The sequence below is a fragment of the Eptatretus burgeri genome, chromosome 3, assembly GCF_056783735.1.
Source record: "Eptatretus burgeri isolate ZD-2024b chromosome 3, Ebu_testis_v1, whole genome shotgun sequence".
Lineage (NCBI taxonomy): Eukaryota > Metazoa > Chordata > Myxini > Myxiniformes > Myxinidae > Eptatretus > Eptatretus burgeri.
Genome location: NC_140963.1, coordinates 102,987,287 through 103,011,973, shown reverse-complemented (window position 1 = coordinate 103,011,973; position 24,687 = coordinate 102,987,287). Strand labels below are relative to the sequence as shown.

Below are 24,687 nucleotides of genomic sequence, written 5' to 3'. Positions count from 1 at the left end.
GGGTGGTGGTTGGTTGGTATGGGATAATTGGTCCATACTTCTTTGAAGATGACCAGGGACGCACTTGCACGGTAAACCAGAGGAACTATCGCGAAATGATTCAGGAATTCTATCTGCCTGAGCTACGTACTCAGGCCCGTAGGAGAAACAACCTGATCCAGATGAGAACCCAGTGGTTCCAGCAGGATGGGGCACCGCCCCATACAGCCAGGGAAACAAGGCGTTTTCTCAACCAACATTTTGAGGGCCGCTTTATCTCCCTCTACGAAGACGTTGAGTGGCCACTGTATTCCCCTGACATTACTCCTCCAGACTTCTTCTTGCAGGGGTATCTCAATGACAGGATCTATGGAAACCCTTGGCCTCAGACTCTTGATCAGCTGAAGGAAAACATCCACCAAGAAATCCAGAACATTCCTCAGGAAACGTTTCCCAAAGTGATGGAGAACATGACACCACGTTTGCAGGCAGTGATCGGACAACGTGGAGCCTACGTCGAATATGTGGTCTCAAAGAAAACGACGATTCTATACCAAAATTTAAATTTTGGTGGCAATTTTGACATTGGTACAATGAACTTCAACCTTTCAGCTTTCTATCCAGCCATATATCTTTTTAAAAAATATGTTATGACCATCCTCTTTGCAGATGAAAAGTTGTATATTTTTTTGGGACACCCTGTATATATATATATATATATATATATATATATATATATATATATATATATATATCAAATAAAATAAAATAACAAAATATGTAAAATAAAAGTAAATCAAATAAATATATGTGAAAGTGCAATCCAATTTGCTTCTTCTCAAATGACAGCAAAACCAAGTGAAAAAACAAGCAGTAAAAATTATTTATTTACAATTGTCATCACTTGATTCGTACCATTCTCTGACACTTTAATCCCACTTCATTCAATTGTTCCCAAGAGTTAAAATGAAAAAATATTTTCATGTAATAAATTTGCTTCAAATTGAATGACTGAAAAAAAATTGGCAGAAAGAGAAAGACGAAACTGAGCAATGATGAACAATTATTAAAAATTGGCATTCGTCGCTATCAACAAACAGAACAGTGCATTGAATAAACACAACATTGATAGAAGTATGCCAACCACCGTGGGAATCCAAGAGAAGCTCAGTGGGTGTTAATTGTTTGTTTGAGAAAAAAAGGGAGACAGGATGGAAGGAAGGTTAATATAGGGTTGTGGTGAGTCAGAAGTGAATGTGTCAGAGCTCATTCAGGGATCAGGGTGCAAATGACTCAATATCCGAACCACAAAGGATAGTTTTTCATTCTACTTCTTAACAAATAAGCATGTGTTTATACAAGAGGGAAAGAGTTTTTGAGAATGAGAGGGAAGTAAATATGATAAGAAAAACAATACATCCTTATCTTTTTAGGTGCACAAGCAGATTTATGCAATTGAAACAACAGGAAAACCTTGTGTTGGCTTAACAGTTAATTTTCTGGGGCTGGCAAAAGATCTTAGGCTCTTGAGTTCAAGTCCCTGTCATTTTATTGAATTAACACCAGGTGGGGTTGACTGAGCCTGCCATCCTTCTGAGGTCAGCAAAATGAGTACCAGTGAACTGGTAATAGAGGGCACTGCATCAGCGGCACAGACTTGCCCCCAGAAAATGATACAACCAGCAGCCACAGGTTGCACACGATAGCGAAAACAACAGGGCACTTTGCTGCGAAATAACGCCACTTGGCCACAACTGGGCAGGAATCAAATATCCTAAAATGAATATTTCATTCAAATGTAATACACACAAGGAAATTAGACAAAGGTGGACGCCATTCAGCCCATCATACCTGCACAATATCAACACCACACAAATTTGTCAACACAATAGCAAAAGAAGAAAATGCAAATGATTTTTTTTTTACATTAAGTGTTTTTTGTGTGTGTTTTTTGTAGTTTTTGTAGAACTTGTATCCCCCCGTCCCCCCCCCCCTTTGCGGGGGAGAGGGCATCACTTTGGGTAAAAACCATACAAAATCAACTACCCAACACCCTTTGACAAGACCAATAAAGGTGTTTTTCTGTCTGGTTCCATTGAAAATTATTTTTGAGAAAATAAGTGTGTTTGAAACAAAAACAACCTCAATGTTATTCAATGCCAGTTCCACATTGTAAACACTGGATATCTGAAGGCTTAACCAATGGACAGTTGCTCAAAGTCAAATTTATTGTCCAACAAATGTAAAACTCAAAGCCAATGTGTGTGTGAGAGAGAGACTTCCAATGCTATCATTAGGATCATGAAATGCACAACTTACCCATCAACAAGGCCCTGCTGATGGATGATACGATGAGACTCCTCCCGTGAGATTCGTCCAAAGAACCATGGTTGTGTCTTGTGGATGACTGGGAGGCAAAAATGACAGGCAATAAGTACCTACACATTATATATATAAATATATATATATATATATATATATATATATATATATATATATATATACATACATACATACACACACACACACACACGTCATAAGTTTAAGAAAACCCTCATTTTTCCAGTTTTTACTGAAATTTAAGCAGTTTAATGGTTCAATGTACTCTGAAATTAAAGCAAAAAACAAATAAACAATTGCAGATAAAAAAATAAATCATGGAATCGTTTTGTTGAACAAAATTTAATTTAAAATTTTGACTCAACAAACAAGCTACCTGTTGTAGATATAACAGCCGAACATACTCGTGGCATTCTTTCTTCTTCTTCTTCTTCTTCTTCTTCTTCTTCTTCTTTCGGCTGCTCCCGTTAGGGGTCACCACAGTGGATCATCCGTTATGATCCACATACTTATTTGGCATAGGTTTTACGCCGGATGCCCTTCCTGACGCAACCCTGGTCGCCTCTTACGACACAGGGATAAGGATTGGGTTTCGCCATGATTCTGGGCTGCCCGACACCCTCTCATAGCGCAGCCCAGTGCAGAGCTCCCATCCTAAAGTGATCCTCCAACCCAAGCCTCCGAGTAGCCGGATTACAGGCGCACGCCACTACGCCCGGTTGTACTCGTGGCATTCTTTCTACAATGGAAATCAAATATTGTTCGGAAAGTTCTTCTCAACACTTGCAGAAGTTCCCACAAATGCGTTGCACTTGTAGGTTGCTTTGCTTTCACCATCCTGTCCAGTTCATCTCAAACCAGCTCGATGGGGTTTAAGCCTGGAGACTGTGCTGGCCATTCCATGATTTGAAGCCGACCATCTTGTTCTTTTCTTCTAAGCTAGTTCTTGTGCTGTATCGTGTGATTGGGTTTTCGTATATCATGACTCGCCCGCTAGGGGTGGAAGTGATGTACGTCCGGACGCGCAATAAAGCAGAGTTACTGCTAATGCTCTCGCTCTCCATGTTCCGCTGCACCTCGGACACCACAACTGGCTGACGAGGATATTGAGTGGACGAGTCACGGCGCACGGACAGGTGCCCGTTTTCGTCGGAGACGACTTCGAATTGTTTTCGGAACAATTGGGGTGCTATTTCCAAGCGAATGATGTGGTCGACGAGAGCAAACAGAAGTTGATCTTGCTCGCCTCGCTATCGATGGAACATTATCGACTGCTGAGTGATTTGGTGGCGCCGGACAAGCCCAGTGATGAAGGGCTGTCGTTTCGGGACATTGTGCAGACGATGAAATCACACATGGCGCCAGAGAAGTCATTACAGCTGGCTCGATACCAGTTCAATCGCCTCGCGAAAGGTACGGAGGAGCACGTCGCTGATTTCGTGGCGTGGATGAAGCGTTCTTCCGTGGCCTGCAAGTTCACAGCAGAAGAGCGTCCAGCTCGACTCAGAGATCGTTTTATTTCTGGTTTCCAAGATGCGAAAATGGTTTCGGCGATTCTGCGGCTGAAGGGTGAAGCCGTTACATTCACCTCAGTGGTCGACACTGCTACAGCTGTCGAGCAGACTCTCGGAGATGTTCGGGCCATTGCCGGCCGCGGCATGCCAGATGGCCCGGGGGCCCACGCGGAGTCGCGAGCGCCCCGGGACGCACGCACAACCTTCGGTGCGGGCGGGGCCAGACGTCGCCGCGCGGCCGCACGAGCGGCGAGGTGACCCCGCGGACGTGTTTGGGATGGGGAGGTCGACACCTGCTCCATGTGTGCCCATTTAAAAACACCGTGTGTTTACATTGTCACAAGGTGGGTCATCTGAAGCGTGTGTGCCGAGGGGCGTTGGCCACCGTTAAGGTCATGGACGGCGATGTGCGAGGCGACCCCGGCGACCCGGGGCGGAACCGGCAGCCGTTGATGAGCCTGTTTTCAATTGGCCCTGCGGCGGCGCGCCCGATGACGGTGGAAATCGAAGTGAACAACACGCCGATCACGTTTCAGGTTGATACGGGAGCGGCGGTGTCGATCATCGGCGAACAGACCGCGCGTAGACTCAACGACCTGAAGCTTATCAGGTCCGACCTCACACTGTTCTCGTACACCCGCGAGAAGATAACGCCAGTCGGGATGGCAGACGTGTCTGTGCGGTACCAAGGCCAGGTCGCCGCGCTTCCGTTGTACGTCGTGTGGGGGAGGGGTCCGTCTCTCCTAGACCGAGACTGGCTGATCCGCATCAGGCTAGACTGGGCCGCCATTCACCTTGTGCAACCCATGCCGAGCCGATGGGAGGATCAGTTGGAGAAGATTCTTCAAAGACATCAAGGTTTGTTTTGCGACGACCTTGGCAAACTCAGGGACGTGCAGGCGAAGCTCTTCGTGAAGGAGGGGGTGGTTCCTCGTTTTTGTAAACCACGACCGGTGCCGTATGCCCTGCGGGACAAGGTCAAGGGTGAACTGGATAGGCTGGAGGCCTGTGGAGTGATCGAACGGGTGTCGTACTCAGAATGGGCCACCCCGGTCGTCACGGTGCTGAAGCGGAATGGAGACGTCCGATTGTGCAGGGACTTCAAGTCCACGGTTAACACAGGGCTCAGCGTGGAGCAATATCCACTGCCGTCAATCGATGAGATATATGCACGATTGGCGGGGAGTCAATACTTCACGAAGCTTGATCTGCGTGATGCATATTTTCACCTGCCGATGGATCCTGGGAGTAGCGACCTTTTGACAATCAACACGTGTCAAGGGCTCTATCGATATACCCGACTCTGTTTTGGGATTGATTCGGCCCTGGCCTTGTGGCAGAAAGCCATGGATCAGGTTTGTATTGGCCTGCCCGCTCAAACCTACCTGGACGATGTGCTCATTGCGGGGAAAACGGCGGACGAGCACCTTGCGAACATTGCCCAAGTGCTGACGAAGCCAGAAATGTGCGGCCTGCGCTTGAACAGGGACAAATGCGCGTTCTTCAAGCAGCGCTTGGAATATCTCGGGCATATCATCACGCCGGAGGGGCTGTTGAAAGGCGCTCGTTCATTGGTATGGCACAATATTACCAAAGGTTCGTGCACGGGCTCAGCTCACAGCTTGCGCCGTTAACGCGGTTGCTCAGGAAGGAAGAGCGCTGGGCCTGGGGGCCTGCACACCAGGCAGCGTTTGACCGTGTCAAGTGGCTGCCCACAGAGGATACGGTCCTCGTGCACTACGAGCCTGCGCGTCCGCTCTTATTGGCATGCGACAGCTCTGCATACGGCATCGGGGCAGTGCTCTCCCACAGGATGGATGATGGTTCCGAGCGGCCTGTTTGTTTTGCATCCCGGACCCTGTCCGCAGCAGAGCCGGAATATGCCCAGATCGAGCGCGAGGCTCTCAGCCTCGTCTGGGTGTGCGGTTTCATCAATACCTGCTGGGGCGGCATTTCACTTTGCAGACGGATCACAAACCGCTTCAATTCATCCTGAGACCCGAACGTGGGGTACCGGTGGTAGCGGCCGCGCGAATACAGCGGTGGTGTCTATTTCTTGCTGCTTACAATTACGATATTCAGTTCCGAAGCACCGAAAAGCATGCTAACTGTGACGGGCTCTCGTGCTTGCCTTGCACAGAGGGTCCAGCTGCGTCTGAGTCGGCCAACCGGGTTGATGTGTTCGCGCTGGGCCAGGTCCAAAGCGGGCCGATCACGGCCAAACAGGTCACGGTGGAATCGGCTCATGATCCAGTGCTCGCCCGTGTCGTTCAGGCGATTTCTACGAGGAATTGGAGCGATCTACCTTCAACACCGGCATTTCAGCCTTTCGCATCACGCGCATTGGAGCTGTCGTTGGTCCAACGGTGCGTTATGTGGGGAATGAGGGCGGTGATTCCACCGAAGTTCAGGCAGCGGTGTTTGGAAGAACTGCATGTCAGTCACCTTGGCGTCGTGAAGACCAAGAGTCTTGCTCGTAGCCTGTTGTGGTGGCCGGGGTTGGACAAAGACATTAAGCAGTTGATTAAGCATTGCACCACGTGTCAAACAGATGCTGATAACCCGCGTCGAGCCTCGGGACTATGGCTGACCCCAGTCAGGGTCTGGCAGAGGGTCCATGTGGATTTTGCGGGGCTGGTTAATGGTAAAATGTTTTTTATTGTGATCGATGCATTCTCTAAATGGCCGGAGGTTGTAGTGATGCAGAGGTTGTAGTGATGCCCGAGGACGACGAGGTTGTAGTGATGCATCAGCAAACATTACAGTAGAAAAACTGCAGACGATCTTTGCTAATAAAGGATTACCCGAGATTCTGGTCTCTGATAACGGTCCGCAGTTCATCGCAAGTGTATTTGATGAGTTTATGCATCAAAATGGTATTCGACATCAAAGGTCCACACCGTATCATCCTGCGACGAATGGGCAGGCGGAGTCGTTTGTTAAAATGTTGAAATGGGCTTTGCGCAGGGGGGGTGTTGCACCTGTGCAGACGGTGGTCGATGTCTTTTTGCTCCAATACAGGAATGCTATTCATCCTGTCACGGGCGATTCTCCTGCCATTCGTCTCGATGGATGGGCATTGCGGTCCAGACTGGATTTGCTGTGACCTGGAGGGTCGGTGAGTGGGGCGGTGTCGCGCCCAACGCTGCTGCGCGGTTTTGATGTGGGACAGCGAGTAATGGTGCGCGATTATTTCCACGCTTCCAAATGGGTGCCGGCTGTGGTCTCTGTGGTACTGGGGCTGGCAAATTGCATGGTGCGGACTGATGGTGGGGAGGTGTGGAAGCGGCACGTGAACCAAATGCATGATCGCTGTTCAGCGTCAACGCCCCCCCCCCCCCGTGCCGAGCGATGTGGGAACCCCTCCTGTGTTGTCGCCGTGGCCAGGCGTTGTATCGCCAGGGCCGGACGTGCCGACGCCCGCGGGGTCTTCACCTGATTCAGTCCTGCCCGAGGACGACGAGCAAGTTGGTCGGCCGGGGGCGGTTTTTGTTGCGGATGGGGCAAGTCCGGCGAGGGTGTCACCTCGACCGAGCCGGGAGGCGTCTGAGCCTGGGCCGTCTGGCGTCGCTGCCCGCCCGAGGCGGGTCAGGAAACGACCGCGGTACTTGGAGGATTTTGAATGTTGATTGGTTTCAGTTGGTCATGTTATAATTGTCATTTCATCATTAGAATTGTCATTTTACGAGGGGAGGAGTGTGCTGTATCACGTGATTGGGTTTTCGTATATCATGACTCGCCCGCTCGGGGTGGCAGTGATGGACATCGGGACGCGCAATAAAGCGGAGTTACTGCTAACGCTCTCCATGTTCCGCTGCACCTCGGACACCACAGTTCTGACATCGCCTAGAAGTATGTATTGGGTCGTTATCTTGCTGTCGGCTGAACCCCTGACCAACTAGGCGTAGACCAGAAGGTATTGCATGGCACTGAAAAATGCTGTGGTGGCCCATTTGGTTCAGGATGCCAGTCACTCTGTGCAAGTCGACGACTCCGGATTCAGCAAAAGAGCCCCAGATCATCAAGCTTCCTCCTCCATGTTTGACAGTTGGTGTCACACACTGAGGAACCATCCTTTCGCCGACTCGATGGTGTACAAAAACCCTGCGTAATGAACCAAAGATTTCAAATTTTGATTCATCGGTCCATTGGAACTTTTCCAGTATTCAGTCATCCATTGGCGGTGCTTCATGGCCCAGGCAAGCCTCTTTTTCTTATTTTGGCATCTTCGCAATGGCATTTTCTTACTGCCACTCGACCTGTTAAACCTGCAGCTCGAAGTCTTCTCTTCACAGTTAAAACTGAGACTTCCTTACTTCGACCAGTGTTAAGCTGTGCTTGAACCTGCTGTCCTGTGAGCCGCCTATCACACAAGCTGTTGACTCAGAAACTTGTCTTCTGATTGTGTTGTGGCTTTGGGTCTACCGGACCTCTTCCTGTCAGAGTTTCCTCCAGTTTCCAAGTGTCTTTTGATGGTGTAGGAAACTGTACTCACCGACACCTTGGCTTTTTGCAATTTCTCGAAAGGAAAGACTTACACTTTTAAGGGTTATAATGGTTTGTCTGTCTTCCTTTGTTAATTGTCTTTTTCTCGCCATTATGAGAGCAATATACGACTTCCTGCAGTGCAATATTGTCCAAATAATGCTTCAGAGGGTGGAGCAACACAGTCTGTTCCAACACTGCTTTTATACAGACAGAGGGTTTGTAACTAATCAACAAAAGTTGGGACATCTTTAGGAATTGTTTGCATGAAATTTCAAGGCTGAATGAACTTCCATTGCTACAGAACAGCTGCAGTTGCTAACCTATTACTTGTTTCCTGAAAAGGGCCTTTTTAACAACTCTGAAAGTTATATTATTTTTCAGTTTTTGGTGACCTAAACTTTGTTTTTTTAACCTCTGGCAGTTTACCGCTTCGCTTTGTACCATTTCAGGTTATTCACTGGATTTGAACTGCTTAAATTTCAGTAAAAACTGAAAAATGGGGGTGTTCTAAAACTTTTGAGCGGTAGAGTATATATATATATATATATATATATATATATATATATATATATATATATATATATATATATATATATATATATATATATATATATATATTGTTACGTTTGAGGGGGGGTATGCATTCAAAGGGTAATTAGGATGTTTAATTAGGTATGCCATGCTGTTCGAGTTTACCAGGATCTCGATGTAATAAGTAGAAATTCAGTGGTGATAAGTTGTCTAGTAAATGTTCATTTCTTCAAGGGGGAAATGATAAATGTCACGTAATTAGATAGGGACACGGGATAGGGTAAGTGTGTCTGCGTAAACCCCTTTTGGTATTCTCTGAAGACTGGCCGTGACGTCACAGGACAGTGCAGAGGATGGCTCCGCCCCGTGATCACGATTGGCGGAAGGCGACGGCAGTGGGCCAATAAACGGCTCGATTGGAGGTGACGAGGGCAGAAGGATAAAAAGGTTCTGTTCGGGGTCGAAAAGGAAGAAGAAGAAGATTACAACCAGAACACTCGTGTTTTTTTGGTGTGGAACCTGTGCTGGCAGAGAGCGTCCTGGTTGCTGTGCTGAGTTGATCGTGCTCTTGATCGTGCCTGAGAGCCTTGCCGAGCCTCGTGCCTCGCTTTGGTTGGCTCTAGGGTTCTGCTGACTCGGAATACGGGGTCGGGCGGCGGGTGGACCTGCCTCCCTCTCCTGCTCGCGGCTTGGCGCAGGAGCTGGTTCCCTGGCGGCTGTGGGCGGACTTGGGCCAGGACCAGGAGGACTTGGGCCAGGACCACCCCACCCTGAGGAGAGCAAGGCCGGCTCGTCCGGCGCTGATCCAGGGACAGTTGCGTCCACACCACGGTCCAGCCTGACCACCAGAGATAGCTACGTTTTGTGTGTGTGTGTGTGTGTGTGTGTGTGTGTGTGTGTGTGTGTGTGTGTGTGTGTGTGTGTGTGTGTGTGTGTGTGTGTGTGTGTGTCTGCTTGGCGCCTTAGAGGGATGGAGAACTGTATATTCATTGGAATTGTCTGTTTTTCCCCACGCCCGATCCCACACCATCCCGTCGAATCGCCCCGGATCCCTCTTCTTGCCGAGTCTTGTTATTTCTGGTCAATAGTAAAAAGAATAAACATCATCAACTCAGTGAAAAGTGACTCGTGCCACCTTCCTCGTCCCGTTTGCGGTAGAGCGATTAAAACCGCCGTCTTTGGGTTATATAAAAATAAATCGCCTCCATCGTTTCGGCTCATTCTAACGTTGGCGGGACTGTTCAAGTCCCGTGGACGTCACAATATTATATATATAATATATATATATATATATATATATATATATGTATATATATATATATTATATATTAGATAGATAGATAGATATATTAGCCTGGTGTGTTGGCGCAGTGGTTCGGGCAGCGGCTTGGGATCCAAAAGGTCCTGAGTTCAAGCCCCATTGGGCCACTGAATTAATACACCAGGGGGTTGACTCAGCCTGTCATCCTTCCGAGGTCGGCGAAATGAGTACCAGTGTACTGGGCCGGTGTATACCCCGGTTAAAATAGGTGTACCATATCCCTGTGTCGTAAGAGGCGACCAGGGTTGTGTCAGGAAGGGCATCCGGCGTAAAACATGTGCCAAATCACTATGCGGATCATACGAATGATCCGCTGTGGCGACCCTTAACGGGAGTAGCCGAAAGGAGAAGAAGAAGAAGAAGAAGAAGAAGAAGAAGATATATATATATATATATATATATATATATATATATATATATATATATATATATATGTATATGTATATATACATACATACACATATATATATATATATATATATATATATATATATATATATATATATATGTATTATACATACGGTATATACACATACACAAACACAAACACACACACGCACAAATAAATGTCAATGTGCAAGTGGGTGTGTCCAGTGTGTCTCCTCCATAACTACAAATCCATGAAACCAAGCAGCCTGAAACGATGCATGAATACAAAGAAAACCAGTATGACCACTCCTTGGCTTTTTTCACAAGATCTTGGCTATTCGTTGTTCACCTTGGTGTCTTGGTTTTCTATAGGTTTTCTATAGGTTTTCTTGGCGTATGGGTTTTCTATTATCATCACTTTTCCGAAACCTTGTGAATTCTTGGCTTTTTTCATTGGCTCACCTTGGCATTTTTGAAAATGAGGAGTGGTCACACTGAAGAAAACTCCAAGGAAGTGCATGACTGAAAATTGGGTGCTCGGGTTAATTAAAACATCACATGAAAAGAGAATTAACAGCGTTATTTTATTATATCCTTTATCGGGCGCATCCTGGTCACCGCTCTCTTTGGGGTCTTAAAGAATATCCAAGGTAACCTTTCTATAGTCTGAACCCACCATCTTTTTTGGCCTGTTCAATCATGTGTTGACTTGGAAAAGGCTGCAATGATTTCTTCACGATAAAGTTTTATTTTCACTTTCCTAACTCGTATTATTGAATGCCTGTTCGTCACCGCGATGAATCGTTGGAAATATCACTTCGGTAAGTGCTCCAGTTTTTTAATTAGGAGCTTGGAGCGAGTGGTCCGTGCTCCATCGCCCCGAGCAAGTGGCCCGTGCTTCGTCGCCCCAGCGAGTGGTTCGTGCTCCGTCGCCCCGAGCGAGTGGTCCGTGCTCCGTAGCCCCGAGCGAGTGGTCCATGCTCCATCGCCCCGAGCGAGTAGTCCGTGCTCCGTCGCCCCGAGCGAGTGGTCCGTGATCCGTCGCCCCGAGCGAGTGGTCCGTGCTCCGTCGCCCCGAGCGAGTGGTCCGTGCTCCATCGCCCCGAGCAAGTGGCCCGTGCTTCGTCGCCCCAGCGAGTGGTTCGTGCTCCGTCGCCCCGAGCGAGTGGTCCGTGCTCCGTAGCCCCGAGCGAGTGGTCCATGCTCCGTCGCCCCGAGCGAGTAGTCCGTGCTCCGTCGCCCCGAGCGAGTGGTCCGTGATCCGTCGCCCCGAGCGAGTGGTCCGTGCTCCGTCGCCCCGAGCGAGTGGTCCGTGCTCCGTCGCCCCGAGCGAGTGGTCCGTGCTCCGTCGCCCCGAGCGAGTGGTCTGTGCTCCGTCGCCCCGAGCGAGTGGTCCGTGCTCTGTCGCCCCGAGCGAGTGGTCCGTGCTCCGTCGCCCTGAGCGAGTGGTCCGTGCTCCGTCGCCCCGAGCGAGTGGTCCGTGCTCCGTCGCCCCGAGCGAGTGGTTCGTGCTCCGTCGCCCCGAGCGAGTGGTCCGTGCTCCGTCGCCCCGAGCGAGTGGTCCGTGCTCCGTCGCCCCGAGCGAGTGGTCTGTGCTCCGTCGCCCCGAGCGAGTGGTCCGTGATCCGTCGCCCTGAGTGAGTGGTCCGTGCTCCGTAGCCCCGAGCGAGCGGTTCGTGCTCCGTCTCCCCGAGCGAGTGGTCCGTGCTCCGTCGCCCCGAGCGAGTGGTCCGTGCTCCGTCGCCCCGAGCGAGTGGTCCGTGCTCCGTCGCCCCGAGTGAGTGGTCGGTGCTCCGTCGCCCCGAGCGAGTGGTCCGTGATCCGTCGCCCTGAGTGAGTGGTCCGTGCTCCGTTGCCCCGAGCGAGCGGTTCGTGCTCCGTCGCCCCGAGCGAGTGGTCCGTGCTCCGTCGCCCCGAGCGAGTGCTCCGTGCTCGTTGCCCAGAGTGAGTGGTTCGTGCTCCGTCGCCCAGAGCGAGTGGTTTGTATTCCATCACCCTGAATGAGTGGCTCGTGCTCCATCATTTTGAGCGAGTTGTGAGATAACACCAGATTTCTGAGCCATTTGCCAATTATTTTTCTCAATTGCCGAGCCATTTGAATGTGTTTTCTCAATTGCCGAGCCAACATTTTTTTCCACCCATCACACGAAGCTGTTTATAAAGATTAATGTTGTGAACATATCCCTGAAATGTCTATAAAAATACAACATTGTTTTTCAGTGAAAGCCACTCAAGATTTTTGGGGTGGATACAGTTAGTTGTTTCGTTCCTAATCACACTGACCCCAATGTCTCCCGAGACCAGGTCTGCTCTTGCTTATTGCTCAAATTAGCAGAGTAGATCGAGTTTTACTTTTGGTTAGAAGCACATTTTGTGTTGCCATCTTGAAAATTTAAAAAGAAAGTGCGATCAAACTAACAAGTTGTTGCATCATCGAAGAAAATAAGAACAATGAGTACGTACAAGCAGACAGTAGTATGTGGGTTACTTATGCTTTGCGTTTCCATTAGCCAAGATTTTACATTGAAAATAAAAAAATAATTTGTACATTTCTGGTTTGTCTCATGTCCACACCTTTGCCACCATGGTCTGATGTCAGTACACATTTGTCATCAAAACATATTTGAGCAACGTTTACCAGCAAAATGAAGATATTGCTGTGAATTTCAGGCCTTTAGCAGGAGAATTTAAAATGCATTCACATAATTTCTGCATTTGAACTTCTGGTGTTTCAGTTTTCCAAAATTTCCTGACTCATTTGGACGAGACGGGCTCATCTATCATGTATCAATCCCTCATGGGTGTTGTGAGGAAACACTGTTGTGATACCAGCAGGATTCTGTGCATGACAGCATCTACAGGGTGTTTCAAAAAGATTGACACAACCTTTACTTCCTGCCATTTCTTTGTTTTTTGACCGATACCGTTTTCCTTTTCAGAGTTTGGTGGTGTTATCATGGTATTTGTTCCCTGGGATTTCTCGCTCAGTAGCTCAACTCTACCAATCGACAGTGAAGCAGAAGACAAAAGTGGTGGCTCTGTGGTATGTGACCAAATCATATGTAGACCTCCATCAGAAAATGTTGTTGTGGTTGCTGATGGCACCATTCAAGTGGAAATGGGCTACATCACTGAACCAGATCAGGTTGATCCAGTTTGGGTACCACTCCATCCTGTCACTGAGCCAATTGCACATATCAAGTCTCCTTCTCATCTTATCTTGACTCAGTTTATGCGTAAGAGAGATGATGTATGGGAAAAGTTTCATTTCCTTAGTGAGGATAAGCCAGACTGGTGTTGGTTTGATGCCTAGTTCCCAGAAGTCCCAGTGGTGGGACCTCTTGGGACTGTCCACTGCAGAATCCCGCACGGCATTGGTGTTGGCTTGGCTCCTGATGCTAGCCTGCCACTGTTGCCCTTGCTCTGATTGTGCACTGTATCCTTGTGCTCAAAATGTTTCACAATACGTTGAATGGCACAATTTGTGGGTCCATCACGTATTCTGAGGTCGTATTCTTGGCAGAACCTCTGGTGGGTGTCTACATATGATTTAGTCTCATACCACAGAGCCACCACTTTTGTTTTCTGTTTCACTGTCAATGGCATAGTTCAGCTACGAAGCTAGAAATCCCAAAGAACAAATACCATGATACCACCAAACCCTAAAAATGAAAATGGTATCAGTCAAAAAACAAAGAAATGGCAGGAAGTGAAAGTGGTATCAATCTTTTTGAAACACCCTGTAATATTCTAGATTTTCCAAACTGTTGTCCAATGTGCATACCAAATCTCGAATTCTGTAAACGGAATTACAAACAATTCAATAAAAGGATATAACACCATGTACATCATCGGTATGGACTCGGAATCCGTCCCGGACAGATTTCGTCATATTTGCACAGGTTGTTTCGAACCAGGTAGAATTTCTTTTTTGGAATTTCAAATTTTGTCTTTTTCACCAAATTAATCAAAATTATATCAGGATTCATTCATCATCATCGTCATCGTCATGTTGGTGCTGCCAAAGCAGTTACTCGGCTGCAATCCTGGATGGGTCGCCACTCCGACTCGAAGTCAGGGCAGGAATTTGTAATTTGTTCATGGTACCAGCGATATCTCACGTACTCTTAGCGAAGGACAAGGCAGGATCTTTAACGTCCACCAAATAATACCGGCAGATGTAATGCTCAGTTTAACGTCCTTCCGAGGGACGGCACACACACCGATTAATCACTCTGCCTGTAAAACAACAGGATGACAGTTTATAGCCGGGTCGAGATTCAAACCGAGACGAGACAGCTTAGAGCGAGTGTGCGTACCTCGAGTCTATCCTGAGGATTCATTGGCCATTTTGAAAGGAGGGATTAAATTTGCTGATGTGGGGTATTTAAGGACTATTCAGCATCCAGGATGACAAGGTTAATGTCGTGGAACCAAGTCGTATATACGTGTTCACATCGTATGTTGCGAAACCCTTGGTGAGTGCCAATGAAGACCTCACAATACAACCCCCCCCCCTCCCCCCCATGTTAAGAGGCCAGCTTAGAGATCAACTAAGACTGGATCTAAATGAGCATTAAATAAATGAGTTCCACCGTCTTCAAACAAAATAAGTATGTCTAAAGATATTTCCAGATTGCCAGAAAAAGGAAGATGGCCTACAATGAATGAATGATGGTTCCAGTGAGGTGAGAAAGTGTCTCATTTGTTTTATTTGATGTAAGTAGACTTGAACAAGGTTGTAGCCTGTCTGTACATGGTATGAGACAATATTTGGCAAGAAAACAAATAGCTATCCCAGTTAAACAAGGGGTTAGCCAAGAACAGAGAAGTTCGTCAATGCAAGTTGAAACCGGGATTGGTGTGAGAACACTGCCCTTTTTCTGATAAGAGCATTCATGAGGAAGGTGGAAGAGAACTACTCCATGCGGAGAAATATGCTGGAAATCAGCCAGCCAAATGAATGGAAGGTAATGGATGACTTATGTAGAATGTGGAAAGTTATACTGGGTGGGTATCAAAGGCAAGGTAGATGTCTATCGACACACCGTTAACTTCTGTTTGCAGTCAAAGGCATCCATTCACTAGTTTGATGTGACTGGTGTTGGCATCATGGTTCGGCTTGGGATCCTAGGATCCTGAGTTCAAATCCCCCTCAGATGTTGCATGAATACCATCTTGCTGGTATCCTGTGTCAGAGTGGTGTGACCCGTCCAGGATTGTGTCCAATAGCCAATGAGACTGCTCAGGCAGCACCAATGCTCTGCAAAGAGTATGGTCTCAATGGATGGGTGGATGGATTCACGAGTTTGTGTGCAGTAATGACTAAAAATAAATAAATTGGATAAAATCCCAAAATGACAGCTTCTCTTTGCTTCCTACGACAGTTAGCATTGCTCATCAAAGGGTCAACGCTCAAATCGGCAGCTTCTCCTTACTTCCGACATGGTGGTGAGCATACGTAGATCAACATCCTGTTGATACAATCCAAATTGAAGGACTTCATGAAGGACAGCGTGTGATCTTTAACGTCCACCAACTAATTCTGGCAGATGGGATGCCCAGTTTAACGTCCATCCGAGGGACGGCACACACATTGATGAATCACCCAGCCGATGAAACACCGGGATGAGAGTTTATAGCTGGATTGAGATTGAAACCCAGGCTAGATAGCTTCGAGGTGAGTGCACATATGTCTAAGCCTCGGCCATTCTACTGGTAGGTAGCTCAAGAACTCGAGTATAAGAACTCAAGGAGAGAACTCTTCCTAAGTATGCAGAAATTATTAAATTTCCATAACTTATGGTGATACAGAAGTTGACAGATCAAAAACTACCTCTTATTTTTATACTTGCACACCAAAGTAATATTTGTTGTTTTAGTCACTGAAAAGGCAGCTTGCAGACAAGGATCTTCTGTGTCAACCAAAATAAAAAGGACGTGAGTTCTGCATCATTTTATGACACGAGCGCCTTTGGCTTAGTGCAGGCCGATAACTTTGCAACGATAAGGGTTGTGCATTTCAAACAGTCATTTAAAGCAATGTGTTCCGGGTGACACTTAAGGATGAGGAGGGAAGCATCTGGAAGACACTTTAGATGAAGAGATAGTTTTTCTTTTTCTTGAGCCGTCCACCATGGCTTTATCATGTGTCTGTGTGTGTGTGTGTGACTGTGTGCTTTCAGTGTAGCTCAGGAGGAGGAGCAGAAATAAAGAGGGATAAACATAGGCATTACTCAACAAGTATTGGGACCTGCGAGAAAGACCAATTTTTATTCGCACAAACATTTCCTCTGTACGCTGAAAAGGCAAGTTCTTCAGAAGCAACTGGCTTATCATACTCCTCAATCTGCCACATGGCCTAGATAATGAGGTTACTTCTTCTTTCATATACAGCACATGGCTGTGTGTAGTGTCATTTTTCTGGAGGCGCAGCTGTCCTGCTGATAGATAAGCTGAATACGTATGACGAACAAGCCAAACCACTGCAGAAGATGCTTTTTGGGTTGTAATACTCTACACACGTTTGAAATTCCTCCCCTTACGACAAACCAAATGTTTTAATCAGTCATGCTAAATGAGAGTACAGCTTGGATGATATCCATCATCCCGAATGGCTTTCAGCATCCGACATTTTAACCCTATGAGAACAAAGTTAAAATTATTGATGTAGAGTCATCTGGTATGATGCCATTTACATTGCAGGTGGTGGAGGGATTTTTATGCCAATTACAGTGAGGGGAGGGAAGGAATTTCGATGTCAAATACATTCCCATTTTATATACTAAGAGAGGTGAAGGAAGGACCAAAAGGCAAAGGTAGGAAAGTTAAGACAGGTTCACCATACTCACCTTCCCCCCTCCCCCACCAAAATAAACTGGAGGGGGAAAAAAAAAACAGAGTAAAAAAAAGTCTCATCAACTGAAATTGTTTAATTTTTGCTCTCCCCCACCTGTGCTCATGTTGGCCTGCTGGGCTGTGCAGCTGTTTCCCATCGCAGCAAGTCGTGGACAGTTTCTTTTCTGGAACAGAGCGGTATGAGGAATATAAGTCAGCGGTTGGAGTGCATGCACGGCTGGTGATTGATGTATGAAATGGAAAGAGGTGGTGAACAAACTTGCAGCAGACGCATGGAGCAGCTTGAGGCCCTCATAAAATGTGCAGTGTGCCAATTCTCTCAAATTTCAGCAATCTTAAATTCAATATTTAAAGAAAGATTGAAATTTCTTGCATCGTAACTTCCAAATGTCAGAAAGATTGTGTTGGTGGTTATTGACAAGCCGATGTGCAGTACATCAGACAGGCCAATGGGAATTTAAATTAGCATAAAGTAATTAATGTTACAGTTGTAAAAAAAAGGTAAGATATTAAAAAAAAACTTTAACAAACTACAAACCTGCAAATGTCATGACTTCAACAAGAAAATAACAAATTAATTAATAATTCGGCTTGACAAGTGACCAATTGTGAAGGGTAAAAAAAAACGCAGAAATCTGCTAAATGAAGGAAATCTGGCAATTTTGGGCACGGGGTATCAAATGGTTGATAAAACTCCGTGGGCTACAGCTCACCCTCCATAGATGCCCCTCCATAGCGGCCGCCATATAAGCCTCATCCGGGTCCTCTATGATCTTCCCTTTGCGTCCGGAAAAGTCCATCGCCACCAGTGAGTTCTCCGAGATGCTCCTCTGCCATCCACACACAGCAATTGTGTTTTTGGTTTTTTGGTATATAATGTGGAAGAGCTTGAGCAAAATGTAATGGACCAAAATGGAAAGGGGGAAACATGAACAGCAGCACAGAGGTGAGAGTGAGAGGAGTGAGATCAAGGGCTTGGGGAGGACACATGGGTGTAAACAAGCTGTGCATAAACTGAATGAAACACAGCAAGAACGGGAAGGAGAAAGCGGGGATGAAACAGAAAAGGAACAAACCAACTGATAACTAACAAACAAAAAGAGGTGAGGGAAGTGGGTGGAAGGGGTCACAACAGACTGCAAAAAGGGAATGCTTGGGAATGGGGTCATTTGGGGTGGAACATATCATGAGTATGGAAGGGGGATGACCTGAAGTGGTGTTAAACAACTGTCTTGAAGCTCTGGAGAGAAGAATGGGACTGAGCAGATGAGGGAAGTTGGGTTTTCTTTTTTTTTTTTAGTTTTTTTTTTTTTTTTTTTGTATACCTTGGTCGAGGCTTGTATGAGAGCTAACACACAACTCCAGGTGCAGCAGCAACACGTTGGATTGCATTGAAATTAGACTTACTCCAGCAATACAACAACCAGAGGGCATGCCAGAACCATGGGGGTCATTCATATCTGTCTTTGATCTTGAAGTATCCCTCAGTTAAGCAATTGTGCAAACTCACCATAGGTGCTGCATTGAATTGGGAGAGGTTTCTCCGGGGCAATAGTGGCATATGGTAGTTGTGGTAGAGTTGTATTCCATACTGTGGTAAAGGGTTTGGGGGAGGGAAAAGTGGGGGTGGGGGGAAAGGAGGGGGGAACAAAATACAAAAATGTATTACAAGATAGAGTCAAACATATCTCTGTTCTCTACATCTCCATTTCCATTTCAAGTCTATTTTCACTGAAATAAAAGCTTCAAACACAACTTGCATTTCACAAATTTAAATATGAAACCATGTCAAAAAAAGTGCACGTTAAAGCTTTATCTGAACTTTGTGACAGAATACAGTCCCACAATGGCTTTTCCTCTCTCCACCTTAAGTAAACGCATGCACGTGTGCCAACATCTCCTTCGCGTCTCATCCTCTGCACACAACAACTTCAATTCTTTCGCACTGCTGCTCCGCATGGGCTGGGACAGGAGGGGGGGGGCAAAAAGGCAGACAATAAGTGTGTGATCCGAAGAAAGGGAACAATCTGTAATGAGCATTAAAATTCATAATATCACAAATTCATCCAAATCAAGAGGAAAATGAGAGCTAACAAGTATGGAAAGGAGATTGACCAAATAATTGGAACATTACAATTATGTTTGAGTGAACATAAATCCTCTGCTGTGCGTTTAACAAGTGCAAGCACTTGTTGGCTTCATTTGATTTCCAAAATACATTTTCCATGGAGATATTTCATGGCCAGTACATCACGAGAATAATTATATATAAATGAATCCAACTCCTATGAGATTCAAACGAACTGTGTGTGAATGTACATACATACATATATATATATATATATATATATATATATATATATATATATATATATATATTGCACTGAGCACACACATATATACACACACACACACACACACACACACACACACACACACACACACACACACACACACACACACACACACACACACACACACACACACACACACACACACACACAGTCAATGCTAACATGTTGCATTGACTGCGTGAAACAAAGCGATGCAACAAATCAGACAGCAGAGGGCGGCAGTTAAGCAAGCGACTCCAGGAATTTCATTGATATAAATTTCCATGTACTGCAGCAGGCTCTACCTTGGCCAGTCCTAAGCATTTTGACAGAGGTGAAATTTAATGGCCAGACTACTCGTCAACGGTGATTGCTCTACCTTGAGGCAGATGCAGTATTCTGTGGGTGCGGAAAACATCTTTCGTGCGGAAGAAACTGTGTAGATATTGTCTTCGCTGAGATCAGCGAAGAACTGAAGATGCCGCGGCTCCTGGAAACATGCATAACAGATAATAATAGTACTGGCAATAGAACCGAAATGAGAAAATTGCGGTCAAACCCAAAGCAAAATAGATGCCGTTATTGCTAAGTGGCCCTGATTTGCCATGCCAAGGCAAACTATGTGGCTGGGATCAGAGCCATGATGAATTTCCACTGTGAGCTTGTAAAGCAGCTGTTATTGATAACCACTCATCCCAACATGGATGAACTCCTACTCCCAAGTTGATGAATCACCAGAAAAGATTGCTTTGCATTTCAAGTTCTTTCACAGCCTCGAAGTGACCACTTTATCCTGTTTTATAGTTTTAAAGATGTAAAAATTTATGACATTGAAAGCAAACGTTTACATATCATATCCTGCATATTATTTTCACCCTATGTTAAATGTATGAATGAGATGGAAGTCATAATTAGTGAAAACAAGTTTAGCAATGTTGAGCTTCTCCCAAAAGAACCTGGCCACATTATACAGGTGCCTGCATCGGCAAGATTCTTGAATATTGTAAAATTACAGTTTAACCAAATGATTTTTTTTTTCAACATTTGATTGGCCACATAACCAATGGCCATACAGGTTTTACAGGATAGGCATTTTCATCCAAAAGTTCCATTTTGTTCTCAGAGCAAAGCACGTGGGAATTTTCAACCAAAACAATGTACACGTGAAAACACAAGAGGAGTGGCGCTCTTACACACTGCACAAAAGCAAAATAAAAAGGCCAAACTTTGGCCAGCATTACTTTGGACGAGCCCTTGACCGAGCAGTAGAGGCCTGACCGTCGGAGCAGGAAGAAACTTCGTTTCCACGTCTTCTTGCCAGGTTCACGTACGTGCAGGAAACCCTGTACCTCAGGGCAGGCACTAGGCATGAAGAAACTCTGGCATCAGGAGAACAAAAGTTATTGGTCTTAAAGACCATTCAAATATGGAAGATGTACATATTTGGATGACTCAAAAAAAATGAAAAATAATCTTTACCCGTGATGCTGCTCTCGGTGTTAGCTCAAATGAACCTCAACCCTGAATTCATAACTTCAGACAAATAAAGTGTGAACATCACAATCTTACCTGCAGAAGCTCAGAGTGCGAGATGCAGCCATTTGCATCTGAGCCATCAGAAACCATTCCATCAAGAAAATGGTGCTACGAGAAAGAGGGAAATAGGTAAGGAGAGAATATACAAATTTGACACCTCTGAGGCGCTATGACAGTGTTAATATAGCTGTGAGGACACAAATGGATTTGTTCTACCATTACGAGGCCAGAAGTTATTTCAGAAAAATATCTGTCCTGACTTTCAAATATTCTTTTCCTTCCAGCTCCATTGAAGGTGTGGAGATGTTGTCTTTGCTTCGATTGGCAAAGGACACAAGAGGTTGCAGCTCTGAGTTGAAGGCATGATTAAGATGGATTAAGGTGAAAAGGCTGTCAGTTAAAATAGTTCTAAACGCAGTGCACATGATGGATAACCGACTCATTCGGCTGACCAATGATTACCACTTTGGGAGAGTGGTGGTAAATAGTTTACTTTGAGGTTTGGCCCGAGTCCCTGTGTGGATTTCTCCAAGTTAATAACAACCAGACAGAATGCATTGTAATCAATACACTGCCAATGACATATAACTTCACATGTATTCATACATCTGAATTGGCCTCCGAGGCAGGGAGGGACCTTCAAATCTTCCGCAGAGTCGTCATTCCTTGGCCACTCGGCCCAGAACGGTGGAGAGAATTTTAGTCTGCAATTCCATGGCTTATGGATGTCCACTGTGGGCCGGTGCTGCCAGATCTCATTTTTTACCCTCTTCTTCCATCTGCTTGGAAATCGGCCAACATCACAGCACTACAAAATAACGGTGCAAAAACGGATCCTTTGAACTTCAGACCAATTAGCTTACTTCCAATCATCAGCAAGGTCATGGAATCCATCATCGCAGTTGACATAAAATAATTTCTGTTCTCCAACAGCCTCATTTCAGATCATCAATTCTGATTCAGACAAGGTCACTCCATCTTGGATATGCTACTTCTACACTCCCAACAATGTATTAAGGCCCTCAATATCAGGCATGAGATCAGGGGTGTCTCTTTGGACAGATCTCAAGATTTCAATACAGTCTGGCATCCTGCCCTGCTCTCCAACCTGTCTGCCAATTGAATCCAAAGCCAACTCCACTCTTGGATTACTGACTTCCCCCACTCTCGTAGCAAATGTGTGGCTCTCAACAGAACCCTTTCTTCTCCTCTCCTTGTCAAGGGTGGAGTATCCTAAGGCAGTGTTCTCGGCCCCATCCATCCACTTGGACCATACTCTGCGCAGAGCGTTGGTGCTGCCAAAGTAGTCTCCTGGGCTGTTGGGCACAATCCTGGATGGGTCGCCACTCCGACGCATGATACTCAAATGGCTCAATCATCCCAGCAAGCTGGTACTCATTTTGCCGACCTCAGAGGGATGACAGGCTGAGTCAACCCCACCTGGTATTAATTCAATGGCAGAGCGAGATTTGAACTCAGGACCCGAGGATGCCAAGCCTGCCACCCGAACCATTAAGCCAACACCAGGCATAAGGCCCCATCCTATTCAGAATATTCATCGACGATCTCGCTGGCTGTCATAAAAATCCTCTTTATCACTTTGCCAATGACTCCACTCTCTGCCGTGACATCTCTCATCCTTCTGACAGACAGGCAGCAGCCTCTTCCCTCTACTCAGAGCTTGACAAAATCACAAACTGGTCAATCACTTGGAATATGTCTTTCAATCATGAGAAATCCCACACACTCACTGTCTCTCTCCGAAAGGACCGGTCTACAAACCCTCCAATCTACTTTCTCAACAACACTCTCAAAGAGGTTCAGTCACGCAAACTCCTGGGTCTCACTCTCATCCATCATCTCTCTCTTGGGAATATCCACATTTCAAAGTTGGCCTCCAAAACCAGACACAGACTGGGCATCCTCCATCATGAAAAGTCCTTCCTTGGTACACCTGAGCTCCTATCTACAAACAAGGCTTTCATTCGCAGCTTGATGGAATACTGCTCTCCCCTCTGGGCTTACTCCCCTGCCTCACATCTTGCTCAGATCGACACCCTGGAAACTAAAGCCTGTATCTCACTGGGCTGTGACAGCTCACGACAAAATGCGAACGGGATTCTCCAAAATATATGGAAACGTTCGCAGTGGTGGCTCAATTTCCTCGCGTGAGTCGCAGGACGTCGCTCTGGTGTCGCTGGAATTTTGAACATGTTCAAAAAATTCGTGCGACAAATTTTATCTTAAAATAGTCACAGAGGCATCGTGGTTGTCTCGAACCCTTCTCAATTTAGTTTCCGTGAGTCAGAAGGTGCGACAAATGTGAGACAACTTTGTGAGGGATTGGCGACCTATGAAACTAAATTGTGACTGATTGGAGGAAAAAATGATAATCTGTCCTGGGACCCCTGAGAGTGCGACAAAACTGCGATTCAACAGAGAATATTTTCGGAAGAAATTAATCTAAAATTTGCACAACGTATTGTCTACTCAATTTAATATATACATAGAAATCCACATGTTATCCATGCAATGTAATCTAGATAGATTCACAATAGTTCAATCCAGATGACTAAAAAAAAAAAAAAAAAAACAATGTCACCCGCAGGGTGACCCGTATCTTGCCAAAAGGTGACCATGTGTGACTTCTTTAAGGTCACACTGAGGTGAAGAGAGCTGCTATCCACCAGGAGCGACTCCTTGAGGAATATCTGCCTACGAGAGATTCCAATGAGAATCGTTCTACAGAGTAACCATGAAAAATATGCTTTTGCCTCATAACATCACCAAATGACATCATAATGTCTCAAGCTTGACATATCTAGAAAGCACTCATCGAGGTGTTCAATTTGAGGTACTACACGATATGGTTCCTAAAACTTGAAAATTTGACCTTGGGGTCAAATATGTTTGACCTCAGGCGCTAACCATGAAGGTCAAGGCCAATCGCCACCAAAAATTAATCAGCTGAGCGCCAGACCATGAACTATATTCCCATGAAGTTTGAAGACGATCCGATCAAAATTACTCAAAAAATAAGGGTTTCGTCAACTCCCCTGATTTGCGACAAAGTGACCTTGACCTTTGACCTTGACCTTCAAATTTTATGCGCTGAAAGGGACCTCTATAGGCCTCTGATATGTGAAGTTACAAAAATTTCCAATGACAAATGTGCTCTGCAGAGTGATTTATACATGATTACAGACCAAAAAAAAAAACAAAACAAACAAAAAAAAAAACATATGAAGGTCAAGGCCAATCGCCACCAAAAATTAATCAGCTGAGCGCCAGACCATGACCTATATTCCCATGAAGTTTGAAGACAATCCGATCAAAATTACTCAAAAAATAAGGGTTTCGTCGACTCCCCTGATTTGCGCCAAAGTGACCTTGACCTTTGACCTTGACCTTCAAAATT

At 45.9% G+C, this 24,687-nt stretch overlaps 1 protein-coding gene across 10 annotated transcripts in view; it reads right to left on the bottom strand.

Annotated features, from left to right (window-relative positions):
- Positions 1 to 24,687, bottom strand: part of LOC147030560 (growth factor receptor-bound protein 10-like) — a 250,037-nt gene that overhangs the window by 9,359 nt on the left and 215,991 nt on the right. For 9 of the 10 annotated variants that reach the window (XM_085874741.1, XM_085874740.1, XM_085874745.1 and 6 more), the window contains 8 exons: positions 21,303 to 21,377; positions 20,975 to 21,112; positions 20,113 to 20,223; positions 19,267 to 19,362; positions 18,911 to 18,991; positions 18,114 to 18,230; positions 17,495 to 17,564; positions 2,299 to 2,386 (listed from right to left, as the gene is read on the bottom strand). In XM_085874741.1, coding sequence (XP_085730867.1) covers positions 2,299 to 2,386; positions 17,495 to 17,564; positions 18,114 to 18,230; positions 18,911 to 18,991; positions 19,267 to 19,362; positions 20,113 to 20,223; positions 20,975 to 21,112; positions 21,303 to 21,377 — 776 coding nt within the window. Of the gene's footprint in view, positions 1 to 2,298; positions 2,387 to 6,088; positions 6,115 to 6,278; positions 6,315 to 17,494; positions 17,565 to 18,113; positions 18,231 to 18,910; positions 18,992 to 19,266; positions 19,363 to 20,112; positions 20,224 to 20,974; positions 21,113 to 21,302; positions 21,378 to 24,687 lie in introns of those variants that run through there. The other variant, XM_085874749.1, reaches the window with a different exon arrangement.